Source organism: Macrotis lagotis, chromosome 7, assembly GCF_037893015.1.
Source record: "Macrotis lagotis isolate mMagLag1 chromosome 7, bilby.v1.9.chrom.fasta, whole genome shotgun sequence".
Taxonomy (NCBI): domain Eukaryota; kingdom Metazoa; phylum Chordata; class Mammalia; order Peramelemorphia; family Peramelidae; genus Macrotis; species Macrotis lagotis.
Window position 1 is genome coordinate 175,543,685 of NC_133664.1, and position 27,491 is coordinate 175,571,175.

Below are 27,491 nucleotides of genomic sequence, written 5' to 3' on the forward strand. Positions count from 1 at the left end.
TAGCACTTATATTTGTGACAAGTCATAAAATACTATTTGTGAGAAAAGTGCCATTTAAACAAAAGGAATTGAATTTTTCTCCTAAATAGATGAACTTAGACATGAACACTTAGAAAATCAAATTATTATATTTGACATGTGCAATCTTTAACATACAGAGTTGGAACTACAGGTAGCTATGGACAATGAAGGTCACTGTTTAATTATTACTTTGTAGAAATACATTATCTCTTTTTTCATGCCCATAACACTGCTTTCCATGACATATAAGAATCATATTATTTTTCCTTTAAATTTACCATAAATTCGTTTATGTCTGCAGTAACTAGCAACAACTGTATGGTAAGGCATTGAAAAAATGCTTTTTGATTAACTAATAAATCAGGTTTTGCTGGCAACAGAGAAGACTCCAAGGAGTTGTAGTAGTAGTAACACACAGGAGGCACAACTTTCAAACATTGCCTAGAGTGAATAAAATGCCTCTATGTGAACACGTCTACAAAAGATGTTTTGAATCTAAATTAATTCATACTTTAATACTCAAGATATAAATGGTCAACTTTCAACTTTATCAGAAGCTGAGGGTCCAGTTGATGGAATACTAGTTCCCTCATTCTTGTCTTATTTCTCTCCATTCCCTTTCGCCCTTTATATATATTACATTGTTTTTTAGTCCCCTTCATTCACAAGTTAAAAATGAATTAGAAGACAAAACATGTTGGATCACACTGTTTAACTCTTAGCCAAATTTGAAAAAAAATAATTGGGGAGGAAAAAGATGAAACACTAAAATGAGTTTTTTGCTTTATCTATGGTTGCCTTTGATCTCTGCTGTCCCTAACACCTATGCTCACAGATAACAAGAACACTGACTATATTCTAAAAACCTGAATAATATCAGAGCTGTAATCAGGGCAGTCATGTTCTTTGCACTGGCTAGGGTCAGGAACAGTAAGAATATGAAACCTGTGATGTGTCTGCTAAAGGCTGACACTATTCAGGTAATTACTTATTGATTAGCCTTGCTGAGGGGAGAATTCTGTAAATAACTATGCCTGTGTAATTTGGGCACCACTGACTTTCTGCTAAGAACCCACACATACTAGTATATGCCTTCTAATCACTGGACTTGGGGGCAGGAGCACATATCTGATCAAGATAAACACTAAGATTATAGGATGGCCTGGCACATTTATCAAATTCAAGTTCTATTTTCTGTTTTCATATATGACAGCAACTAAAGTTTGGTTCAATGACAAAAAGGCACAAGCTAGTTCTTCCTAGAAGGGTAGGATCATTTTGAAATCAGATCCATTCTTTCTGTTTTCCTTGAGTTCCCAGCTAGAGAGTGTTTTTCAATGTCTATTTAAAGCTTGTGTCCTTGCCAGAAGCAAAACTTGTGTTAACCCAAGACCCCATGCAAGAGCTCACCACTGTTCCTTGGACATTCATCAATGCACCACCCAAACCCCTCATGATGATGGTGGAAAAATCATAACAACAGGAACAATAACAACATAACAACAACATAACAAAAACAAGACTTTGCAAGAAAGTGGACAACACAGACAAAAGGATAGTTATCATGCACAGCAATGCAAGTGAGCACATGGTGCTAAGGAGGACATCCGTTCCTGCTGGCCTGTTAGCTTAGGGACCAAAAGGCTGCTGGGTGATCAAACCCCTTTCCTTCTTTGGGGGGAACTGGGTCCAGGGGCAGTAGAAGCAACATGAATGGGATTAGAATGTATGTATGTGAATATTGAAAAACAAATCCAAAATTCCAACCACTCTCCCTTAACCCCCAAACAAAACAAAACACCATCAACAACAAAGCCCCTAAAATGGGGAAAAGAGAAACCTAGATGAAGAGACAAATCTGGGTTAGAACTCTCTCAGTCTAAGTACAGAGAGAAAAACTGTTCTGTTCTAGTAGCAAAGACACTTCTGTTCAGATTTGATAGCTATGAGGGGTAAGAAACATGAAACCCATGCCACGTGGCTTTTATCATAAAATATTTGTGTGGCACATCGATGCTTCCAAATGACCGTTAAGCACCTCACACAATATACTTGGTAATCATGTTTTTATTTTGAAGAGTCAGGATATAATTTTTTTTCTTTTTTTGGGGAAGTGGATAATTTTTTGTCTCCCTTGTGAAATTGGTGGCTGACCTCTACTTTAGTGACTTTATAGTATTTTAGAAAGAACAAAACCCCTTAAACTTTGCAATTCCTCTTTTTCTTACTTTTAAACCATGTGTTTTACTATAAGGACTTTTTATTTGGATAAATATGGATTCCTTCACATTTATAAAAACTCAAGTTTACGTTCCTGTTATTTTAATTCTAAAGTGGAAAATTATTAGATTGTGGTTAGTGGGGGAGCATCTTTTTTTAAGCTTTTGAAAAAAAGGCTCTCTCAATGCAACAGCTACAAATGTGATCATCTGTTCAAGGGACCCCATCATTCTGTGTTCAAAATGTCCAGTGTTATTCTTACTGTAGCCAGTAGTTTTAAAATTTTGGTTAGTCACTGGGCTGAAGAAATGGATGCTCAGCTAGCTCCCACACACCTGCTGTTTCCTTGCCAGTCTTATGCTGCCAGAGGGGAATGAGCCTGAGGCAAAAGTGTACTCTTTGAGGTTTAGGGGAGAGGAGCAATGTTCAGTGAAACAAGATGACTAGTGCCACAGCATGGGCCTAAAGGCTGACCTGGAGACTGGTGGTGCCCAGAATTGGCACTTCTCCATGCACTATTTCTTTCAAGATAGGATGGGTGGTCTTCTCAGGGTAAATATCCCTGAGGCTTTCTTGGGGGACCCAAGGAAGGCTGCCTTAGGGGCAGCTAGGAGGATATTTTTGGAGCTAAAGACCCGACTCCTCTGGCTATGGGTATAAATAGCCAGAAAATGGTGCACCTATGGAGAATGAATGCTACTAATTGAATGGCAGAAGAATTTGCTTAATACACAGGACTAGATTTATTTCTTGTGGTAGGTGCTCTGCAAGGAGGGTCATTTTTCCTTTCTAAAGATCTCTTTCTTTTTTTCCTGCACAATTATGACAGAATCATGCAATTGTATGGTCAATAGTGACTTTAAAGGACACCTTATTTTCAAGAACTTCATTTTATAGATAAAGAAATTGAGGACTTAGGAGGTAAAGTGACTTGCTTCAGGTTACATAATGTCTGGATAGAGGAAGAATCTGAATTTAACTTTCTTGATTCTGAGATCTTTAGTCAGTGGAAGAATTGGAACTCAATTTTCATGACTGAGTGCAATCCACTACACCGTTCTCCCTTAAAAACAAAACTAAAAACCTAATAGAAACCCCACAAAAATCGAGTTTCAGTTGTTCTACCATTTGAAACATGTGTTCTTCCATCCCCAGTTACAGTTCACCCTTTTGTAGATCATTTATGATTAATTATTTTCCCATGGTCAATATTGGGGAAGGCTGTCCACCAGAGCAGTCAATACTCACTGTTTATGGTACCTGCTAGTGCATTAATATTATTCAGTCCAACGGTGGCTCCAGCCAGTCCTTGCAGAGTTCCCAGAGAGGTCAAGGAATTCATGGCTGCACCAGCAGTGGAATTGGGAGTTGAAGCAGCCACTGGAAGGGAAAAAAAGAAAAAGAGACAAAGAGAAGGAAATGGGATAGGAGGGTGGGAAAGAAAGTACAAGATTAAGAAAAATAAGCCAAAATGGGAAAAATCATCTGTCATCATTACAGGAGATCAAATTGATGAGTCTTTAAATAACAATATTTAAACATATAAAGTCTGGCTTTGTATTTCAAAGCAGAAACTATTTACATAGCATTTTAAGTATTTAGTCTTGATGATAAGAATATTTTATTACACCAGTGCTGTGAGGGGATAAAGACTAGGCCTGTGATTTCACTGGTACAGAAGGGTTAGTTTTTATCAAAGATGTTCCTGGATCCAAGACCAATTTTCTATCTGCTATGTCATGGCTATAAATGCCAATGAAAATGATTGCTGGTTAGTAAGAAAAACACATTAACATTAAATATGGGGAGGGATGATTCATACATCACTCAACAGCTGGGAAGGTGAATATCCTCTTAATCTGTTCTGAGTACTCCAGTTCCCCATTTCCAATTGCCTGCCCAGTGGCGCCTCATTCTCAACATGTTCCAAACTATATTCATCAAGTTCCCCCCCCCCCAAAGTTTGCCCCTACATCTATATTTTGTATTACTATGTATAAAACCATCACCATCCTAGCCACATAATCTTATAAGCTTCTCTTTATCTGTTCGATCAGCATCCTTTCCTTAGAAATGCATTCAATACTACTGATTCTATTTTGACACAATCTTTCATAATAATCTCCTTTCCACCCTCAGAATAATCATCTTAGTTAGAACTACATCTCTTCTTGCCTAAATTATTGGAACAGTTTCAAACTTGGTCTCCTTCCTTCTAACATACTCTTCTCTAATTCTGCCTGAATGGTTTTCTTAAGATGCTGCTCAGATCCTATCACTCTTCCACTCAAAAATCTTCAGGAGCTTTACATTGTCTACTATATAAAATATAAACTCCAGCTCTTGTCATTCAAGACCTCTCACAATCTGACTCTAATATGTCTTTCTAGCATCATATCACATTACTTTACTTCACCTTTTGTATTCTCCAGTCAAAGTGGAATATTTTTCTTTCCCTGCCTTGTCTTATCTACTTGGCTTTGCTCATATCATTCTTCCTTCCTGGAATGGAATCTCTTCCCCAACTCTGTTTTCTGGCATCTCCATTTTTGAAGTCCTTCTGAAGCCCAATGTAATTGCTGTCTCCCCCATTAAGTTTTCTTATAGTACTTCTTTGCACTTATGTCTCTCTCTCATGCAAGTTATTTGTGTACATTTCATTTTTCACCTATGAATATCCTTCCTAACGCCTCAAGAATGGGGCCAATGTATCTTCAGCACAATGCCTTATAAATAGTAGGTGCTTAATAAGTGCTTATTGAATTGCCTTAATCACTTAAGCATCCTTACCATCCAAAGTTTTTCCTAATAATGTAACAAAAGGAGATAAAATTGTTTATATTCTTCCACAACTATTCCTTTATTCCTGACATTACTTCATTGCAGCTATTTCAAAGTGTTATCGATATTATTGAGTCATTTCAGTCATATCTGACTCCCTGTTTGGGGTTTTCTTGTAAGAAAAACTGGAGTGGTTTGCCATTTCCTTCTTCAGCTCATTTTACAGATGGGGTCACATAGCTGATAAATGAGTCTTGCTGATTACATATTCAGTATCACCTATGTAACACAGAATCTTGGTTCAAAATGGGGATGGAGAATAAAGTCTTGAATATTTCCTTCCTGAATTATTATATCCCTCACTGAAGACTTCATGAGATCTGAAAGGTAGTTCTCTGTCAGTCCTCAATCTGGGATCAACCCATCATCCAATTGGTCACTCATGGTCCTGGACTGCTGAAAGAAGTCCACATGAGTGATGAGCTTGGTGTCAAGAAGACCTGAATTCAAATGTCTCTCAGACATTTAGTAGATGTATCCCTGGACAAATGTCTTAACCTCTTTTTGCATCTGAATCTTCAACTTCAAAATGAAAGAGCTGTCTGTAAAATGAAGCAGATTGACTTGATGGCTTTTAAGGATCCTTCAGGCTCTTAATCTATGCTCCTATGACTCCCCCTCTGTTGAAAGCCTTCCAGAAGTTCTCCATTGTCTCTTAGATAAAATATTGGCTCCCCAGTCTGGAATTTAAAGCAGTCCACAATTTCCTCCTACCTACTTTTCCAACCTTATTTCATGCTGCTTCCCTACTAACCCTATTCTCTGCATCACAATTAAATTGGACTACCAGTTATCCATCAAACTTTACATTCTAATACAGAATCTTTGTCCTTCAAGGCCCAATTTATGTGAAATCTCCTTCATTTAAAGGTTTTACTGATACCTCTCAGTTATTGTTCTAATAAGAAAGTAGATTGCAAAAAAATAAAATAAAAAAAGTAGATTACTATGACTATCAGAAGAAGTAAATGATTTTCTTTTGAGATTGTGTTGTAGATATTTTAAACTTACATTATAATATAAAATACCTTTAATATCCATTTACTATCTACCCTTTATCTCTAGGAATGTATTTTTTTTTTAGTTTTTTGCAAGGCAAATGGGGTTAAGTGGCTTGCCCAAGGCCACGCAGCTAGGTAATTATTAAGTGTCTGAGACCGGATTTGAACCCAGGTACTCCTGACTCCAAGGCCAGTGCTTTATCCACTATGCCACCTAGCCACCCCATAGGAATGTATTTTATATAAGTTTCTTATTTCTTAAAATTAAAACTTCCAAAGACCCAAAATATTCTCTGACCCAGACAAACTCATTCTTTATATAACCGAGTCTGTATTAGCTGTGGAACTTTCTGTGATTCTCTCTGGAGTGCTAAAGAAGAGCAGGTTTGACTAAGAGAATTCAGAACTAATTCTACCTGGAAATATTACCTGGAAAAGATGATTCCTGACTTTACAGAAAGAAATTTAATGAATAATAACTCAAAGATTTTACAAATCCTCTGTCCTATGTATTTCCCTGGAAACAACACCAGAGATGATTACAAGCATACTCCCACCTTTATTAAGTGGTAACATGAAAACATGACATTGGGTAAAATGACATCATGGGGTGGGAGAGAGGAGGTAGTTTCATAGGGACAATGTCACATCTGCAAGTTAATGGTCAAATGCTGTTAAAGCACGATTTTATAAATTTAAAGAATGCTTACCAGTTAGGGTAACCTGATGGAGAGATTGCCTGTATCAACATCTTAAAGAAAATTGCCATTAAAAAAGGAAGAAGAAATCATCTTGTCCCCTCCTTGTTAGTAGAATAATTAAAAGAGTAACCCTCTTATTTTAGCAATGGTAACTGGCCCATGGCAAACAATACATCCTCACTTGCTCACTTGATCTATCTGTCTGTCTGTCTGTCTGTCTATCTATCACTCTTTCTGAGTGAGTGACTATATTTCATACCTAAACATTCTAATCAATGTATCCTTTTGGTACACTCAAACACTATAGTCCCTTGCTGTCAAATTCAAATATAAACAGGGGCCACTAATCCCTGCATAAGGATCCCTGCCAGTCTTAAAATGCAGTGCTATTTAGCCTTTGTTGTATTTTTACTTATTTTGCTACATATTTCCCAATTACATTTTAATCTGCTTTAGCCTGTACTCAATGGTGTCAGGACCCTTGGACTGCATATTTACTGTAGACTACCTGCTCCCTCCTTCTCCTTGTACTTACCATCATTGATGACTATTTGACTGGAATCATGATCTTCTAGAAATGGGGTTTGGAGGGAAAGGAGGAAGAAAGAAGGTAATGAAAAATTCTTAAGTAGCATCAGAGTCTACTCAGTACTGTCAAGGTGGAATTCAGAGGGTCCAAAAATATCTATTTCTATGTGTCTCAATTTTTCTTCCTTGGGTTGTCTGTAGACCCCAGTTATACTTCAGTTGGTTCATTTTTTGTATTTTGGATCTCTTGGCTCATTTGGAGGTGGGAATTACTCATGGAGTAATTGTCTGGAGGCAGGTGTCTTCCCATATTAGGCTAGCTCTGAAGCAATCCAAGAGGCTGGGCAATGGGGGAGGATTACTTTACCACTCATCTAGGACTCTAGAATAATTCACTTGTGTCAGAAAAAGTTCCCTGGCTCTGCTGCCATTTATACTAATGATGAGAGAAATGTGACTTGCTACAAGTGAGTGGAGATTTCCTATTGATTGCTTCTGATTGTCCTCTGGACAAAACCTTACCAAACAGTGACAGCTCTTATGAACTGGTTTCTTCTTGGTCTCCTCTTGGCATTAGCAAAAAACAAGTTCAAACTGCCCAGCAGAAGAACAGCTTGCCTAATAGTCGGTAATGTCACCTTGTTCCTGGAAAGCCCAAGGACTGACCTCTACCATGGCTAGAAATCTCTCTCATCATGTTGCTATTCTGCCTGCATTTACTGTAATTGCTGGAGACACAGAAACACACAAAATGGACTTAATGACTCTGCCTTCGTGACTTGCATTTTTGTAGTGAACCACTTCCTTGCACAGTATTCATTACTTGTTCAGTCTGTGCTGAAATTTTTCTTTTCTCACTTTGTAAGTAGGTTACCCTGTGCCTGTCCCCAAGAGAAAAGTGGGAAAGGGGCAAGAGGCAGATGGGAATGAAAAAAGACAGGAAAAAAAGTCTTCCACTTGAGCCCATGGTTGGTAAACGTAAGTGAATGATGAAAGTCCACATTGAGTAGTCTACAGCAGACTGAACTTAGAAGATGGAGACCTGGTTTCAAATCCTTCCTCAGATACTTTCTAGTTACATGACCTTGGATAAATCACAACCTCTGTTACAACCTCAGTTTTCTTATCTGTAAAATGAGAAGATAGGATTCAATGGTTTAAATTCCTTTCTTGGGGGCAGCTGGGTGGTACAGTGACTACAGCATGGGCCCTGGAGTCAAGAGGACCTGAGTTCAAATCTGACCTCAGACACTTAATAATTACCTAGCTGTGTGACCTTGGGCAAGTCACTTAACCCCATTGAAAACAAGAAAACCCCCAAACCTTAATTCATTTCTTGATCTATGATCCTATGATGTCCCTGGAGTTTAATACAATACCCGAGACAGACCTTGGGCATAAATAAAGAAAATAATCCCTCATTTTTGATGTCTTATTAAAAACAGAAGTCAGTTATAAATGGCAATTAAGAGAAAAACCTTTCCTTCATCTTTATTTTGGGGAAGAAGGGGAAGGGGAGCTTTAGATCCTATACTAAATCAAACCATTCCTCCTTATTTAAATATCATTAAAAGGATACAAGGTGGTAGACAGCAAAGCATGCTTATCTTAGGATCAGACATCCCACAGAAGTGATAGATAGGAGTTAGCAAGAGAAATCTCTAAAGCTTACCAGCAACTTCCATTCCACCAACCTTATTTCTATACTTTTGTAAGAGTAGGGTAGGGGGAGGACCTAGATCAGAGATTTTGAATCATTTTTGGGATCATAGACCCCTTTATCAGTCTGGTAAAGCCTTTAGTTTCCTTCTTAGAGCTCTGTTTTTAAATGCATAAAATAAACTAAGCAAGATTACAAAGGAAATCAATTATATTGAAATACAGTACCTGGCACGAATGAAGCTTTATTGACTGTAAACTACATTGTATTATTTTTTAAAATAATTTTTGAGTTTTTTATAAAAATGAGTTTTATAATAATAAAAAAGAAATCCAACAAGTTCATGGGCCCTAGGTTAGGAAATCTTGAGAACTCTACCAGGGTTAGCCAGTCATATGCTTCAAAGAAGATTTGTTCCCTTCACACCTATAGAACTGTTTGTGATGGAGTTGATGTATCAAAGCTACGTACTACTGTTTGATGAAATCTTATGTTGTATGCAGGCACATAGGTGAGATTTGAACCCAGAGTCTCTGAATCTGAAGTCAGTATTCTTTTTGCTCTATTTTTTGATCCAGCCCTGGGAATTTCATTATTTTATTTCATGACTGTGAAATCAATTTCTCTGTCATCTACAAACATGAAAACACTCTCTCCATGGCTGCTGGACCAAGAATTTGTAAGGAATTGATAACTCAGTACCCCCACCCCCATTCTCTGAGAATAGGTGCCACTTGCCTGTGATCAGACAGCTCTAAAATCAAAGGCATGACTTGAACTCAGGCTTTCCTGAATACAGAATTGGCTTTCTGGAAACTATGTCCATTGTGTAGGACTGTAACACAGAAAAATAGAAACTCTTAAGAGTTCTTAAAGGTGATGCGGATGGAGCACAAGCTCTGGCAGGTCCTATGAATCCGAACAGTTAAAAGGAGATTGTTATTTGTGAAATTTTTACAGCTCTCTGATAGATGGAGGCCCAGGGTTAGGGTCTGTGTGATTTCACTGGTGAGGCAATTCTCCCAATCACAGTAGCTACCTAGTGAAGCAGAGAGAGTACTGGAGTCAGAGACCAGAGTTTGAATCTGGCCTCAGATACTCAGCTATGTGACACTGAGCAAGTCATTTAACTCTGTTTACCTGTTTCCTCATGTATAAAATAGGGATAATAATAGGACTCGGGTTGCTGTGAGGATCAAATAAGATAATAATAGTGATTGGCACACAGTAAGCACTAAATAAAATGTTAGCTATTTAATATTTTTATTATTATATATTAATGTATACAAAATAAAATATTAGATATTTTACATTTAAATTATATTTTATATTTATATTATATGTACTATATAAAATATTAACTATTTTGACTGGTAATACATTAATGAATATAATAATTATTATTATTCTATCCATACCTTCTCTGCAACTTACAGGCTTAGGGAGTTGCCTAGACCAACAAGATGTGAAGACTTACTCAAGGTTACACAGTCAGTCTGTGTCAAAGGCCAATTCTCTCTTCACTACCCCATGCTGTCTCATTAAAATGAAAAAGTGCAATATTCCCAAAGCCCTTGGCAATGCCTTTAGAAGCGGTCACAGAGCTTTGAGTTTTGGTTGGGATAAACAGGTATTCTTTACTCCTAGAATTTCTTACCTGCCAAATCCCTCTAAAAATCTTTTCTAATTTTCAAAAACTGAGCTCCTTCTTTAGAAATGGAAACAGATGACACAACCAATCCTAATAAAGTATTCAAAAACGGAATGTTCAACAGATGTACAATAGAAAGACCCTAGACACAATAGGCAGACACAAATTAAATACCACCAACACACATATTTTCCAATTTCTGTGTTGGCAGCCTGGCAAGATTCTGCTTAGGGTAATTTCATTCTGCCCACCTAAAATCTCCCTTTCTGCTTCAGCTGGGCTTGGCATCCTGCATTTTTTCCTTGAACCATTTTTGAAAATGCCAAGGGGCATTTCAAGGGTGGCATATAAATGCTACTCTATAATCACCCACAGTGTGGTCCTCAGAAGAAGGTTACTACTTCTAAAACAAAGAAGCTGCAGTTAGAAGAGATTAAAGTAGGTGGGGAAAGTAAAGCTGCTCCTGCTTGTTCAAGTCACCAAAGGGATACCTGTTACTTCTAACAAGATTATAGTTGCTTTACAGAGAAGCTGAAAAGGTACATCTAGTTTATGGACTTTTTGACCAGGAAGTGAAAAGATTATGAAATCCATATTAATGGTTTCTCATTTGGCAAATACATTTTCTTTTCCTTTTTTTAACAAAGTGTGTGCTTGTATGTGGGCATGCATGTACCTGTTAAGACTTGTTGCTATAGTTGCTGTCACCATGGGGCTCCTGAGCAGCTGGAGATATTTAACCTTTCTGGGGCCTTGGTTTCCTCATTTGTAAGCTGAGATGGTTGCCTCAGAGAGGTCTCTGAAGTCCCTTTCAGGTCATAACCTATGAGCTGGGCTGTTCAGTTCCCCAAATAGCTATTCAGAGGACAGAATTATGATATTTGGGAGGAACAGTGTGGGGAAAATAGATATAGTCTAGGGAGATTAACTATTTGTAAGGCTGTTCTGTGGAAGAAGGTTTTGACTTGCTTTCCTGATCCCTCAAAGGAAGGGATCAGTGTGAACCTTGCAAAGAAACAAATTTAGGAATATAATTAAAAACTTCTGAATCTTGGACCTTTTCAAAAAAAAAATCAGTTCCTTTTAATCCTTTACTTATAAGGGTAACTGCAGGGACTAAAACTTGATCCTCATTCAGATTTACCCATGAGATTCTGAGGGTATCCAGAGGCAGCAAATTAATAGAGTGATATATTTGTCATGACACTTGAATGGTTGCAGGAATCTAGGTTCATAGATCAAGGGGTAGGCTTCTGGGGCTATCTAATGTAGCATCCTCTTTTTGCAGATGAAGAAACTAAGGACCAGGAAGTTAAATGACTAGCTCAAGGTCACACTGCTAATAAATGTCAGAGATGGGATTTGAAATTAAGTCTTTTGGCATTTACTGACCACTATCCAATGCCACTTCTCTAAGGACCTAGAGACATTTAGTGTAGAGGGGAAATTGGCAGTAGGTGAGTAGGAGAATGAAAACCTTGTAGGTATTTAAAAATATTTGATAAGCTGTCAAGTAGATGATGGATAGGTTTATTATATGATAATCTACAGCAGGTATTAGCAAACTACAGCCCACAGGTCTACTCACTGTTTTTTTGTGGCCCCTGAGTTAACAATGGTCAAACTCATGAGCTATATAAAAATAAATGGTTAGTTGGATTGGCTCCTGTTTCTCAACTTCTGCTCCAGAGGGCAGAACCTTAATCAATGGGTAAAAGTTACAAAGAAGCAAATTTTTCTCCATGTTGCTTTGTTATAATCATGGCTCTTTAAAAATGGACTAAGTAATGATAAAAAGTAACTCATGTAAAAGTAAACTCTTTAAGGTTGACAACATATTTTGCTTATAATGGCACCATAAAGAGGTATATTGTATTATCATAATTTTTCAGCTACAGAAATTGAGCTTCAAAGGGGTGAAATGAGTTTTTGGGGTCACATGACTAGTAAGTGGCAGAGCTAGGATTTTGATCTAGGTTTTATAACTCCAAATCCACTGACTTTTCACCACACCTGGAAGAAACCCTACATCTACATGAAGGAGGTAGTGAGCTCTGAATCACTTGAAAAGTTTAAGGTTAATAAAGATTTCTTCTTTGGGTGGCACCTTAGAATGAGTGAATATTAAGATCCTGTTTTGCTTTAAGAGTCTATGATCATCATTAGTCAATTTAAAAAAATATCACATTTTCCATACAATCACTGGTTCCATCTGTTGGCAGCACGAATACCCTCCGAAGTATAATAAATGATATAGGTCAGAATTACAACGTATATTCCAATTTTTTACTAAAGCATAACAAAGAAACAAAAGGCATTCCTAGATCTATAGACAATAACTCACGTAAAACAGATGAACTCTAACAGAAGAATAGATTTTTGTTGTGACCTACTAATACTTCACACCTCTTGAGGCGAATTTATGAATTGGTCAGAACTTATAAGGTACTTCTTTCTGTCCAGGTCTAGAGCATGCTTAGATTAGATTTGTTATTTGTTTCTAAATGGCAGATCTCAGAGAAAGGAAGACATTTTTGATCTAAGGAAGGCTTGATCTAGGGAAGAATTTCACAATTAGAGCTATCCAAAAGTGGAATGGGATTTCTTGAGAAATAAAAAGAATTCTCCTTCATTTGAGATTTTTTCAGGCAAAAGCTGGAAATTCTGAAATTCTACTGAAATTCTGCTATTCAGTGAGTGTCCCATAACAATGTCATAACAAATCTCCCTTCGTTGGTCTTTATTGAGAACTCTCCATTTTTATTTTAAGGAGACAGGTGCTGAGACTAGAGGCCTAACATCTAGCCTCAGACACTAGTTTTATTAACTATATAAACCCTGGGCAAGCCATTTAACTTCTATTTTCTTCATTTTGTAAAATGGTGATTATTATACTATCCACCTCCAAGATTAAAAAGAGTCACATGAGATAACAATTTGTTAGCATAGTGCATAACAACTTAACATAGTGTTATATGTATATTAGCTATCATCATTATTATTCTCTGGTTCCTTCCTTTCTCATTCAAAGAAACCTTAATATATGATGATAAACAATCTTTCTTCTTTCTTCTTTTTTCTTTTGGCAAGGTCACATAGATGGCTGATGCTCTCGATCTACTGTGCCACCTAGCTGGCCCAGCAATCTTTTTTCTCTTGATGGGATATCTATTGGGACTGTTTATATAAAAGAGGAGCACGGGGTACAGGTAGACACAAAAAAAAGATAACCTATCACATTGAGGATTCCCAAATGAGAATTTATTTATGGGTTTCCTTCCACCTTTTCTCCTAACATAATGTTATCTTGTGTTGTCTTTGATTGGGAATTAGTATATTCTACCATATTTGAACACATACAGTAGCTCTCTAAAGCAGGAATTCAATTAGCAGACTTTAATTAATCTAGTGACTTCCTTCTCCCTCCCCTTCTCTCTGATACATTAAGTACTTTTCCTGGTTGTCAGTGGCCATAACCAACACATGACATTCTTGGGTGTTGCTCCCCAAATTACTCAGGTATAAGTGAAGGCTGGGCAGGTCTATATTATTGCATAGTACCTGTTCCTCTTTCATTATCTATTTACCTTATTTTTGATTTGTTTCCCATGTAGTCTCCAATTATTTGTTTCTCCTTCATTTGATTTCCTGTAACTTTATCTCAGTTTCTTATTTAATTCCAATATTTAATTTGTATTATATATTTATTTGCAAACTTATCCTGTCAACCTCTACTAGACTGTAAGCTTCATAGGGGAAGGGATCTTTGTTATTATAACAATAGCTTACATTTACATAGTTTCATAAAACACTTAATATGTATTGCCTCATTTGATCCCAGGAATGAGAGAGTGAGGAAATGTAGTGGACAGAAAGCTGGCTAGTCCCACCCCGAATTATTCTGGTTGGGTGATCTTGGGCAAGTCACTTTGTTTCCCTGGGTGTTCTAGAAAATCCGATTCAGTTGCATGTCATAGTATCACATCCCTGATGTCATGGTCTTTGAGAATGAAGAACAAGCAATAGCAACATTCTCTAAGGCTCTAAAATACAAAGGAAGTTTCTGATCTTTCTTAGTAGGAGGAGTTCCTTATGTCAATGGAATCATGATTAGGTAAGGGAGATTGTATGGAAAAAAAATAAAAATTACAGAATTTCAGAATAGGAGATCTGAAAATTTTCTATTCACTTCAGGAATTACCACTATTGACGTTCCTGACAGGGCAGTTTCTGCTTGAGGATCTCCAAGAAGGGAGAGAGGATTATTGGGATTATCTAATCAGTTATATAATTAATATGAATATGAATAATCAATACTAATTAATTTTAATAATTCAAATCCACTTCTTAAAGCAGGTCATTCCACTGTTGGGCAGCTTTAATTGTTAGGATTGTTTTCTCTGACATCAAGTCCAAATTATTCTTATTACATATTTCTGGTTCTGCACTCTGGAGTCACATATCATTCCTTCAGACTCTTGAATGTGGCTATCATATGTTTCCCCTAAGTAGTCTTTTCTCCATACCCAGTCCTTTGACCTGTCTTATCATGAACTCAAGGCTCTTCTCTAGCTGGTAACCCACCTCTAGATCCTCTTTAGGTTATTCATGTCTCAAAAAAAATGGTCATTCTATAATTGGCTGAAGGTCAATTAGCAAATGGCAAAACTGGCAATTGAACTAAGCTCTTTGAATTTCTAGTCTAGGCTTACACCATCACTTATCTCTGTATCTCTCTCAGTAACTAGCATGGTGCATTGCGTATATTAGGGACTTAGTAAATGTTTATTAAATGAATTAATTTTAAGTTCTTTATGGCTCAGCACTTTCCTGTGTCCCCTCTCCACCCCCCCCCCAAATGCTTATTAGGCAACATATTGTGGTTTCCAGGAAGTGTATAAATCTACTTCCTCAAACTGCCTCTTAAATTCACTTTTCCTTAGATCTACTCCCCCTGGATGACAATAGATTAAAAAAAGCCACACTAACAGTGACACCAAAAAAAGTAACACAAGGCAGCAAGAATCTGCCTTCAGTGCATTCATTAAATGCTTTCCATGGAACAATTAGGTGGTGAAAGCGCAGCGGCTTTGTGGTTTAGGAAATAAAATAATTGTAAACACAGAGAAAATTGCCTGCATTGACCAAACATACACAGGACTCTGGAGCCTGTGGTTGCTTGTCGGCCTGAAATGATCTTGGCTCTTGTGTTCCAACTGTGTAGGGAACATTGTGAGGAGGTAGAATAATTAAGCAGTGACAGAGGCCCCATCATTATTAGCTAATCACAACTTGGGGGCATTAACAAAACACAGAGCATCTCTACTCCCAAGGGGTCTAATTATTCCATGATAACCACACCTCCATTTTTAATTTATTCCCCAGAAGACCAGCTTTTGTGTTTTTGAGTGAGTGAGTGTGTGTGTGTGTGTGTGTGTGTGTGTGTGTGTGTGTGAGAGAGAGAGAGAGAGAGAGAGAATGATAGTAGGGTGGGGAAAGGCTTGTGTCAGAAGATGATAGAGAAAAAGATTTTTTGGTATTTTATGACATTCCAGTCTTTTCTCTTGTATATGTATCTCTTACCTTTTTCCTGATGCAACTCAGTTCTCACACAGTTGGAAGTAGGACTAGGCAGATGAGGATAATGTGATTCTGCCAACAATTATTAAACAGGAGCCTGTACAAGGCCAAGGGGAAGACACAAAGTTTATAGCCAAAGAGTTTATAGTTTAGGAATTTGTAGTGGAGTTAGTTTTCTAAAGATGGACTCGGGTGAAATTCAAGCTTTCTACACTCTAAGCTGCTAAAAAAAATCAATTGACACTGGAGTTGTTTTGTTTTTAAGGGTATAGTGGATAGAATGTCAGACCTGGAATCAGGAAGGACCCAAGTTCAAATCTAATCTGACACACTTATTAGCTGTGTGTGACTCTGAGTAACTTACTTTACCTTTATTGTTCTCAGGTTCCTAGTAAAATGGGACCTACCTCTCTGAAATGTTATAAGTGTTATAAGAATCAAATGAAATAATATGTGATTTGCAAACATTAAACATTATGATGATGATGATGCTTTCTTATTTTAATTTTGAATCACTTTTAGCCCTCTTTACATACTTTCTTTGGAAGTTAATATATAAATTAAAATCACATAATTATTTCCATTTTATATATAATTTAATTTATTATATAATCATTATGTAATATATAAATACATATCTATCTATATCTATCTATATCTATATCTATATCTATATCTATATCATCTATATCTATATAAATGGACATGTACTGTGAAGTCTTAATGCTCCAAACAGTTCCACCACATTCTTCATTGCTCTTTCCCCATTTACTTCATTTTTTCGTGGTAAGGCAATGGGGTTAAGTGACTTGCCCAAGGTCACACAGTTAGGTAGTTATTAAGTGTTTGAGGCTTAATTTGAACTCAGATCCTCCTAACTCCAGAGTGGGTGCTTTATCCACTATGCCATCCTAGCCCCCCCCCCCCATTTATTTCCAATGACTTGTTTGCACTGTGTTTGGATAAGCCTCTGGCTTATCCATCCACAGGTTGGGTACCTTGACCCTTGGCCTTATTTTAGTACCTCTTTAGATAGATAATGAAGTGAGAGAGGGGGTGTGGTGGCACAAATATCCAAAAAGACCTGCTTTGTGTAATAAGCTCAGTCTATACGATTCTATGTAGGTCAACCTGACCACTAGCACCTGGGGAATAGAAAAATAGTCTTTAATTTTGGGTATTTCTAGCTTCTGCTCACTGATGAGAGATCCCAGGTTTTCTTCCTAATGACTACTGTTCACTGCATTGTCATCTGATAGGTGACAGTGAGTGAAATGTGTTCTTAGGAGGAGAGGGGACTAATCAAGAGAATGACCTCCTTCCTCTTTGTCAAGGAACACGTCCCTAGGGTGGAAAGACCTTTGAGTTCAAAGAAAAAAAGGAAATGAAAACAATTCTTGAGTCCTGTGTAGGGTTTTCTATGTAACCCAGATTGCTAAGAGTCAGATCTTCCTTGGGATGTTAAGGTCCCCTGGCTTGGCAAAGGGCAAAAGATCATGAAGCACAGATACAGATTTATGAAGCTGTGTGTGCCAGTCTCAATCTGTTTAAGCAGGCAGTCCAACAGGGCTGCTTCCATTGTAAATGGCCAACCACAGGCTTCTCTCAGGCTCCTTGCAGAGCTCAAATCCAGTACATTTCCTGAAATAAAAGCAAATAACTCTCCAAGGGCCTCAGTACATGACCCTGAATGGTGATAACTACAAGAAAACCCTGCTTGGATACTGTTATCTTGCTCCATTTAACCCAACAGTTCCATTTTGTCTTTGGTAAGTAGGCTATGTTGGTTTTGTAACCTCAAGTCAAATTTGAACTAATGTGGAAAATTCCCCTGTCAATGTCTCCAGCAATGCAACAAACAGGAAGAACTTGGGGAAGACAGAGAATTTTCACTTCATTTGTACTCGTGCTTAATGAAGAGCATTATTTTCTTTCTGAAATTAGAATTGGGACAAGACACATATATGCTCAGGCAAAGTCTGAAAATCACCCTCTCCCTAATTTGAAAATTGTGTCTTGTGTATTATTGTCCACAGGAAGTGTTCAGCCTTCACTATTCTAATCCATCAGTCAACAAACATTTATTTAATATATACTAGGAACACTGTGGATACAAAGAAAGGCAAAAGCAATTCTTGCCCTCCAGAGGCTCTCATTTTAGTATTTCTCTGTTTAAAGAGAATTCTAGGGCTGTCTTTCTAAGGAATTCAGACATTCTGAAAAATGTTTCAATGAAGAGGGCACAGGTAGTAGAGATTCCACCTCATTTCACAAATGAAATGACTTACCCAGGATCATACAATCTCTTGACGCCTGCTCAAAGCATTAGAATACATTAAATTGAAAACAAAGGAGAATTATTATTGGAGCTCAGACTGCCTGAATCTTTCCTCCCAGTTTCATTAGAGAGTAATTGTCAGAGTGATCAAAGAGTAATTTGCAGATTTTTTTTCATTTCCATACCAGGTGTATTCCAACCTTTTCCTCCCCCGAAGCTGATTGATATATGATCTAAATATCTAATCATCTAGGGATTTAATGTTATATAGACTGATTATATGTTTTCACTAGTAGCCCCTAGAGAACAGGGAACAGATTAATGTCATTCCCTTTGTAATATTACCTAACTGGACTGAGTTGTTCATTAAAAATGCTTTTTGAAGCTGATGATGAGAAAGACCTATACTCAGAATGAGATGATGAGAAATATTTTCAGATATGATTATGGAATATGGTAGGTCTATACTATGTAAGATGTCTCAAATATTTTGGGATACATTTTATCTGGGGGACTTATTTTGAAATCTATGCAAGCAACATGAATATGTAGCAAGTAAATATTCTGTGGATTTACTCAACTGTATATATGTCAAAAAAATCCAGAAAACTTAATTAGTGTGTTAGTGAAAAGTAATTGTAAGATAGCTCCTGCTCTCATTGAAAGAATAAAAGAAATAAAACAAAATAAATGAAAGAATAAATTAACTGGAACTGTTTTTTTTAATCCTACCAAAAAAACAAAACAAAACAAAGAAAGCACTGAATGAACTACTGACTTCAGAATGCATGGCAAGATATTCTGCCCCAAAGGACTATAATAATCATAGCTCAGGGCACAGGCAGAATTTACTTGCATAAAGCAAGTGAAGTGATGAACCATAAATATCTCTACCCCCTCAGGTGTGCAGCTTTATTAAGCTTTAAATTAGTTCAGGACTATTAAGGACTCCAGTCTGTTCTAGGTCAGGGGCGTCTCATAAACCATTTGAGGCTGCCCATCTAGCATTCGGAAACCATGCTGTTGGCAGGAACTGATGACCCCTTAGCAGACCAGGAAGCTATAATGAATTAGAAAATCAGCTGTGGTTCTATTTGGACCAGCCGACTTTTGATTTCTCAAACTTCTCTCCTGGCTCTTCCAAGAACCAAATACCAAGAGTAATGCCCCTTTAAGTCTCCCAATCTATACAAGTATCAGAATTCATCTGGAATAGAGGGTAAAGTTTTTAAAAAAATATTTCAGTCATTTTTTTATAATTCACAGTATCTTAGAAACAGGATAATTGGTATTCTGTAAAAAAAAGTCACTTATTAGGAAGACTGCTTGTCTTTTCCCTTTAAACAAAGGTAGAATTCCTTCATAAATGGTTTTTTTCAGTTCCAACATATCCAACACAGTTAGCTACTTTCTCTCAGAAGCCACAATGAAGAAGGGCCAAGAAGTTTCTGTGGGCAGTAGCAAATACCACCTTTTGTTCCACTAAATTTTACCTTAAAGTTACGTCAGGAGCTTCTTACTCTTCCTTTCTCTAGAAGAAGGTAGTGAAACTCTAGGTTGAAAAAAGGAGAAAAATGGACTGCTTCTTCCTCTAAAACTAACTCACAAATGTTTTTTTAAATGTTAGAAATAAACAAATTATGAAAACGTTTATAAGAAAGGGTAAGCATACAAGCCAGATTTCATTACAGTAAACTCCCAGGGGATGGCTGATTTATTTTGCCAAGCTAGAATTAAGTTATTTCAAATATTACTTTAAGTAAGTGGGTCATTGGATGGGCTTGGGGATTATTTTCCTCATCATGGGATTTCACTTATAGTAAAGGTTATTTACTGTTAGCTTTGTTAATGTTGGTTAACAGAAAGTGAAATGTCACAGCAATAAATCTTTCATGTGACCCCCAAAGTGATTCTAGTAAGAGACACACTTGGAGACCATTTCTGGAGAGGATGCAGAAAATGCTGAGAAAAGCAGCTCACTGGCAAGGAACATGCTGTCAGGTCTCTTTTATATGTGGTAATGAGGGACTAGGGCAATATGACAGCAAGGCTAATTCAAAACCACAGATAATCAAGACACCTCATTTTAACATTTGCCTTTTATTCTGCCCCTCCCCCAATGGCTTATAAGAATGGCTATGGAAGAGAAAAAAGGGAGAATTTCACTCCCCCTTTCCTCCAACTATGAAATTAAAAAAAAAAACTGAGTTAAAGGAAAAAACAAAGTCCACAAGGGTCTGAATGAGTAAACCATATATTAAATAGCTTGCATCATTTGCAGATGAAGACTATTTTGTGAAGTAAAATGTAGCTTTGCTTCACTCACATGGTAATAATATCAGATAGGGCACCTCTCAAAATCCCATATATGAAGACAGGTGGTTCTTTTAAAAATGAAATGGTCCTTTTAGTTGATCCAAGTGGAGAGAACACCATTTATTCTACAGAGTGACATCAAAGTAGTTTCCTAGTCAACCTTCACAAGATACATTCAAACGTGGATCTGTATTGATTTATTCTGAAGAAAGCTGTCAGCCTAGAATATCCACCTACAAGAAATGGTTATTTTGGGGTCACCTGGGAACCAAATCAAGACAGAGAGGTGGGTGTACTGGCCTGTAACAAAGTGTCACTGTGACAGATTTGAACTGCTGACTGCAGAAATATGTATTGAATTGACCTAGGGTATAAAAAGGAGGCAGCTGTTAAAAATTTCTCTGTGAACATTGTAACTGTCATAGAGTCCTCTCTCTAGCTCTCAAGAAAACTCCCACATTTTGACAATTGGAAATTTGCTATAACAGCTTTAATGAATGAAGTCTTGTGGTTGGCTTACTCTGAAAATTTTTTAAAGATAATTACTTCCTAAAGAAATTTAGGCTAGAACTGAAACGTTTAAACTTCACTCCAGGGGACTTAGTTTTAGACAGAAATTTGGGGGTGAATGGAGACAACACTAATTAGAGTGAGGAAGAATAGAGTTCAAATTCTACCTTACATATGTTCTAGTTATGCATCCTTTTAATTTTTTCTGCAAAATGGGGACAATTATTACAACCCTTATTGATAGGGTCAAAGCAGCTAGGTGATCCAGGCTTAAGGTAAGGAAGACCTAAGCAAATTTGACTTCAGATTATCAGCTATATTTTGCTGAACTTGAAGCATTTTATAAAGGTCCTTTCATATTCTTAAGTTCTCAAAGTATCTGTTTTTAAGGTACTCATCTCACATCTCAAACAACATGGTGGAACAAATCTAGTATATTACTGAATAAATACAATTATCATAGAGCTGAAAAGTATATTTAGGACATCCTTTTGATTTCCATCAATTCTACTCTCTTACCACTGATGTATGTATTTCATCATTTGCAAAGTACATATATTTTCTCATTTGAATCCCTTGACAATCCTAATAGCTGTCAGTATATATATATTATATATATATATATGCATATATATATGTGTGTGTATGTGTGTGTGTGTGTGTGTGTGTGTGTGTGTGTGTGTATGTTATATTATTCATTCCACAAATGAATAACTGAGACTGAAAGGTTTATAGAGTCAGGCTGACTCATTTTCCTGACTTAAAAATCTGACCTCATACACACACTAGCTGTGTGACCCTGGGCAAGTCATTGGCCTCAGTTCTCTGATCTATAAAATGAACTGGAGAAGGAAATGGCAAACCAGTATCTTTAACAAGAAAACCTCAAAAGGGGCTCAAAAGAGTTGGACTCTATGACTGAAACAACTCAACAACAACAAAGAATGGTTAAATGATTTGCCTATGCTAAGATAGCTAAGTAAAAGTCAAGGACAGGATTTAGACTCAGTAAACATTACACTGTGCTGCATGGCTTCAAGACTTGGGAACTTTCCTAAATTCCATACTTCCCTAACTTCCTCTAATCTCTCCCCACTCCTTTCCATTTTACAGGCTACTGCTAACTTCATCTTTTTAATGAACAATTCTGATCCTGTCCATTATCATCAGTGGTTCTCTACAGCCTATTAAATAAAATCCAAATTTCTTAAATGTCATTCAAAGTTATCTACAATCTGGTTTCAATCCATCCTTCTTGACTTAACTCACATTACTCATGTCATTTCCAGGCTTTCTACTAGAGTTAAATTGGATTATCTGTAGTTTTCTGATCATTTCCCCAGGCTTTTATCCCTCCATATATTTACCCATATAATCTTGCATAGCTGGAATACCTTCCTGATTATCTCTGTTTCCTTTCCATTCTCCCAGGTCCAACTCAGTTCTTCTGTTAAACTATCATTCATCTCTGTATCTCCCTCAATATCATAGTAGGTTCTTAGTAAATTGTTACAAGAATTGAGATTCCACAATTCTCTGAGTTTTGGTATTTCTATTCTATTAAATGAGAAATAGTAGAAGAAAGGAACAAGCAATTATTAAGTGCCTACTCAGGACCAGACACTGTGTCAAGAATATTACGATTACTTTATCATTTGAGCTGTTCTGACAGGTATATGACATTTGTTGAAGAAACTAAGACAGACAGGTTAAGTGATTTTACCAGGGTCTTAGAGCTAGTAAATATCTTGAGGTCAAATTTGAACTTGGGTATTCCTGATAGAGTCCAGTGCTTTATCCAATGTGTTACCTAGCGACCAATGACCAAGACATCATGATACAACGAAAGGAATGCTGGAATTGGAGCAAAAACTCTGGGTTCAAATACCAGCTCAGTCACACCAATTATTTAATCTTTCTGCAACTCAGTTTATCAGTCAAAAAGGTCATTACAACACCTATTTATGGTTCTTTGGTTTCTCAGGGGAAAATAAATAAGAGAATCACTATTCTTTGTTTCTAGTTTGTCACAATTATCTGAACTGGGCAAGCTCATTTACCTAAACCTGTTCATAAAATTATCTAACTTCTTTGACCAGGTCCTTCCCCCTTCCCCCTCTAAGCACTAGAGACAAATATTTTTCCCCCTAAAGAATAAGCTTCTCTTGAGACATAGTAGTTTACCCAGAGAATATGAATACACAAAAAATAAAGAACAATGAATGATAATAAGTATCAAATGGTAATAAGATATAAGACTGGGAAGCAGCAAACTCAAAAGTATGAAGGTTATCGAATGATTTCTTTAGTAGATAACTGTTTCCTTTTGTTCATTTGGTTGCTAAGCCCTCTGTTGGCTCCCCCCACCTCCCCACTAAACTGTGAAACTGCATATGTATGCATAAAATCTATAAGTTGAAATCACTCATTTGCCATTTTCTATGGTAGACTTGACTGGCATTAAATCACATTCAGTCTTTGTTTTCTAAGCTCAAATAGCTGGAAAGGAATTGTAACCTTTTACTTGAAAACTGACATACATGAAGCATCTCAGAGAGGCAGAGAATTCTATAAAGCTGGGGGTGGGGGGGGAATTATTACCTACAGTTATAAGTTAAAACTATTTGAAAAGTTAAGTACTTTATTTGTAGAGAATGGGAAAAAAATCACCTTCACATAGCGAAGTGCCTTCTACCATCAAAAGAAATTATTTATGATTTTTGTAAATACCTCATTGAATCTCAACTTAGAAGGCAAATAAGGAACTTTAAAAATACACTTATTTTGAAAAAAGAAAGAAAAGAGAGAAAGTTTGCACTATACTAGGTGCAACACCAAATGATACAGACTAATAATTGCTTAAAAAATTTTTTTTGATACTCGGTTTCCCTAAGGGGAGCAGTCATCAGTGGACCCTATCTCATTACTGAGGAGTATGGAAGCTTTGACCTGCTCTGTTTCTCACCTGTGTCAATTCCTCTACTTAGACAGTCTGGTAGTTCCTCTTTCTAAGAGGTGTACCAGATTGATGTCAGACTTGACATGGATATCCAATTTACTCATTCCATTGCAGCTTAGAGCTCCTGAACTCATAGAACCCACCATCCTTACCCTCATCAGCAGAGGAGAAGATTAAGGGCATATACCAATGTACTCATCAGAAAATTCCAAAGAAATGTACTGCTATCACCCATAGCTCTCAAAATGTTTTAGGAAAACACATTTATTAATCCTTAAACTAGCCCCTTAAGCAGATGGGTAACAGTGACCATTATTTTCTCTCTCATCTATAGCAATATGATATAATTGCTCTCTTTATATTGTGTCCTAGAAACCCATTCCTCAAAAACAAGTGCAAATTTGGGTAAGAAAAAAATGACCAAAGAATTAATTAATGAAATAGAAGAGATTAATGTAAATAAAGGAAACAATTATCATATCAAAATATAAGACAAGAAAGTTGATTAAGTGAAGCTTCAAAAGACCTGTGAGAAACTCATGAAAGGCATAATATGCATTTACCTGGTTTTTATTCTTTCATGATTTAATTTTCAATTTTATTCACTACCATCTGATAATTGCATGAAACAGTTACTCTAACCATGGGCAATTTAAACAATTTAAATTTTTATTTCAAGGCCATGAGACAAAAGAACCTATTTATTGCCTGAGGGGATTTTTACAAAAATGAAAGCTTAATCTTTCATGTTTTTTAAGCAAAGGCTGTTTAAGATCATTTATAATAATGCTTTAGGGAGACTTTTCCTGGGCATGCAAAATTGAAATTATAAATTTACAATTATAAAAAAATTAATAGTTTAGGGGATTGCATTGTCCCTCTCCTTTCTGGATGAATTTGGCTGCAGTTTAAGAAGTGGTATTTTTAAAAACCTAGTAACAGCTTTAAAACTACAGAATCCTCAGGGGGACTTAAAAAAAAAAGAGGTCGTGGTGCCATTTAACAGTTCCACTGGGTCATCTTAATGGTAAAATATTTAGCCCTGTTTATTTGTTTTTTTTTAAAAATAAATAATGGAATTAACCTCAAGAGCTGATTCAAAGTAGAATATTTTATATAAAATCTTCTGGACTCACTGGAGATCTATGAACACTACCAACCACATTTTCTGGAGCTTTGATTTAGCCCCTGATGGAAATTAGACAAACAATTTACATTCACTTAAACACCACATTTTTTAGTTACACTTAAGAAAAATAATTGAAATGCAGATTTAAATTGTTTCTGCTACTATAGCTCAGTTTTAATGGGAAATACTTTCAGCTATTATGCAGGGCTTTCCTACACAAAGGAGAGAAGAAAATAATCACTTATAATAATACTCCAGTTAACAGAATACACAGAAGGGTAGAAAAATTTCTTTGAGGCTAAAATGAAGGACATTTTACCAGGGTAGTTTTTCAGTTAATGAGAAGAGAAGAGAAGAGAAGGAAGGAAGGAAGGAAGGAAGGAAGGAAGGAAGGAAGGAAGGAAGGAAGGAAGGAAGGAAGGAAGGAAGAACATACTTTTTCCTTTTTCAGTAGTCCTCCAGGAAAAAGAAATATGATCAAACAAACACAATCACCATCAAAATCCTTTTCCAACTCAGTTCTTCTTGATCGGGGAGTTGATAGCTAGGGTCACAAAAATATTTAAGTATCATCCCTTTTGGATGATAGCTACCTTATGCTGTGGAGCGAAATAAGCAAAAGGAAAATGGACTTGGAAAGGGGTGTCTCAGGTCATCGAAGTGGGATCCTAAGATGACTTGAAGTAGAATATAATATCTACACTGGTGATTCTTAATCTTTAAAGAACCATGGCTATCTTTTAGTAATGATACTGATTCTCTTGAACCTCAGGCAATAAATAGGCCAGGGTCTTCTGTTCCCAAGGATGCTACAGAATGAAATAAAGCATGCTGTGATGACTAAAACAACTCAACAGTCAAAAGAAGCTTGGTTTTCATTTTGGGTTTTTTTTTAATTTTATCTTCTTTTTAAAAGGAATCACGGCATGATCCTGTCAATCTTGTCTCAACATTGGGCTGCTATTCTGGGCACAAAAGGGGGTGAAGCCACACTTAACAGTCTAGAAAATTCAGGAAGGAGGAAAAAAAGTGAGAATTTTTTTGATATTTATATAAACTCCAGTGTCTGAGCAGCAGCAATGTCAGCATATAACTTGTAATATATCCAGGACATGAGAAAAAAAAGGGCATTTCCTTTTATGATTAAAAAAACAACAAAGTTTTTGAGGGAAAAAAAAACCTTACAAAGATGCATTTTTGTATATTTTTATAGTTTTAATGTTTATTAACTTTTACACTAACAACCTCTCATTGATGGATAGTGCAAGTATTTGGGTTCCCTGAACAAGTTACTAAATCCAAGTTGTTTTAGCTTTTTTTTTTAAGATCCCTTTTAGTTCAGAAATATAAACTCCTAGGATCCCATCTATTATCTCCATTATAGAGAGATAGGAAACTGAAGTTCAGAGAAGTTAAAGGATATGGCCACAGTCACTGTGATGGAATCTGATTTTGAACCTGGAACTTCTGATTCTTAAGTGCATTGCTCTTTTGTTATTCTGCAATAAACTATACAAAATCAAACCTGGAATGTTGTCACATTGGAATAATTTAAGCTCCTACATGAGAATAAGAGAATGGGAAATGATTTTTTTTCTTAAAAAATTGTCTGATGTAGTGAAAGGTATGCCCATCTGAATCTGTGCATGAAATTTGAAAGACAGAAAGGAGGGACAGGTGGGGTAAATTTAAAGAGAAGACCCTGATAAAGACAATCAATAATTCAATTTACAAAAAAAGGGGGAATTTAGGGAGTAGGTAGGTGGCACAGTGGATAGAGTACAGGCCCTGGAATCAGGAGGACCTCAGTTCAAATGTGGCTTCAGACCTAGCTGTATGACCTTTGGTTAGTCACTCCTAACCCCATTGCCTTAAATAAATTAAAATTTTTTTAAAAAAAGAAATTTAAAGTAAGTTTTCATGGGGGAGGGGGAAAGGTATCTTGCAGAAAAGACAGTATGTTCTATGGGACAACGTCAGACAACACTCTTTTGTTCTCTGGCTCCAAGGTAATGCAATGAATCTTTGAATTTATAATATCTGGACATGTCCCTCTTGTGTATTCCTCCCTCTTTAAGATTTTTTGGGAAAACCCC

The 27,491-nt window shown here is 36.6% G+C and overlaps 1 protein-coding gene across 24 annotated transcripts in view; it reads right to left on the reverse strand.

The window, feature by feature from the left end:
- Window positions 1–27,491, reverse strand: part of CELF2 (CUGBP Elav-like family member 2) — a 632,079-nt gene that overhangs the window by 23,156 nt on the left and 581,432 nt on the right. For 16 of the 24 annotated variants that reach the window (XM_074194143.1, XM_074194138.1, XM_074194156.1 and 13 more), the window contains one exon: window positions 3,490–3,621. In XM_074194143.1, the coding sequence (XP_074050244.1) occupies window positions 3,490–3,621 (132 nt within the window). The remainder of the gene's footprint in view (window positions 1–3,489; window positions 3,622–27,491) is intronic. The other 8 variants (XM_074194142.1, XM_074194136.1, XM_074194145.1 and 5 more) reach the window with 1 other exon arrangement.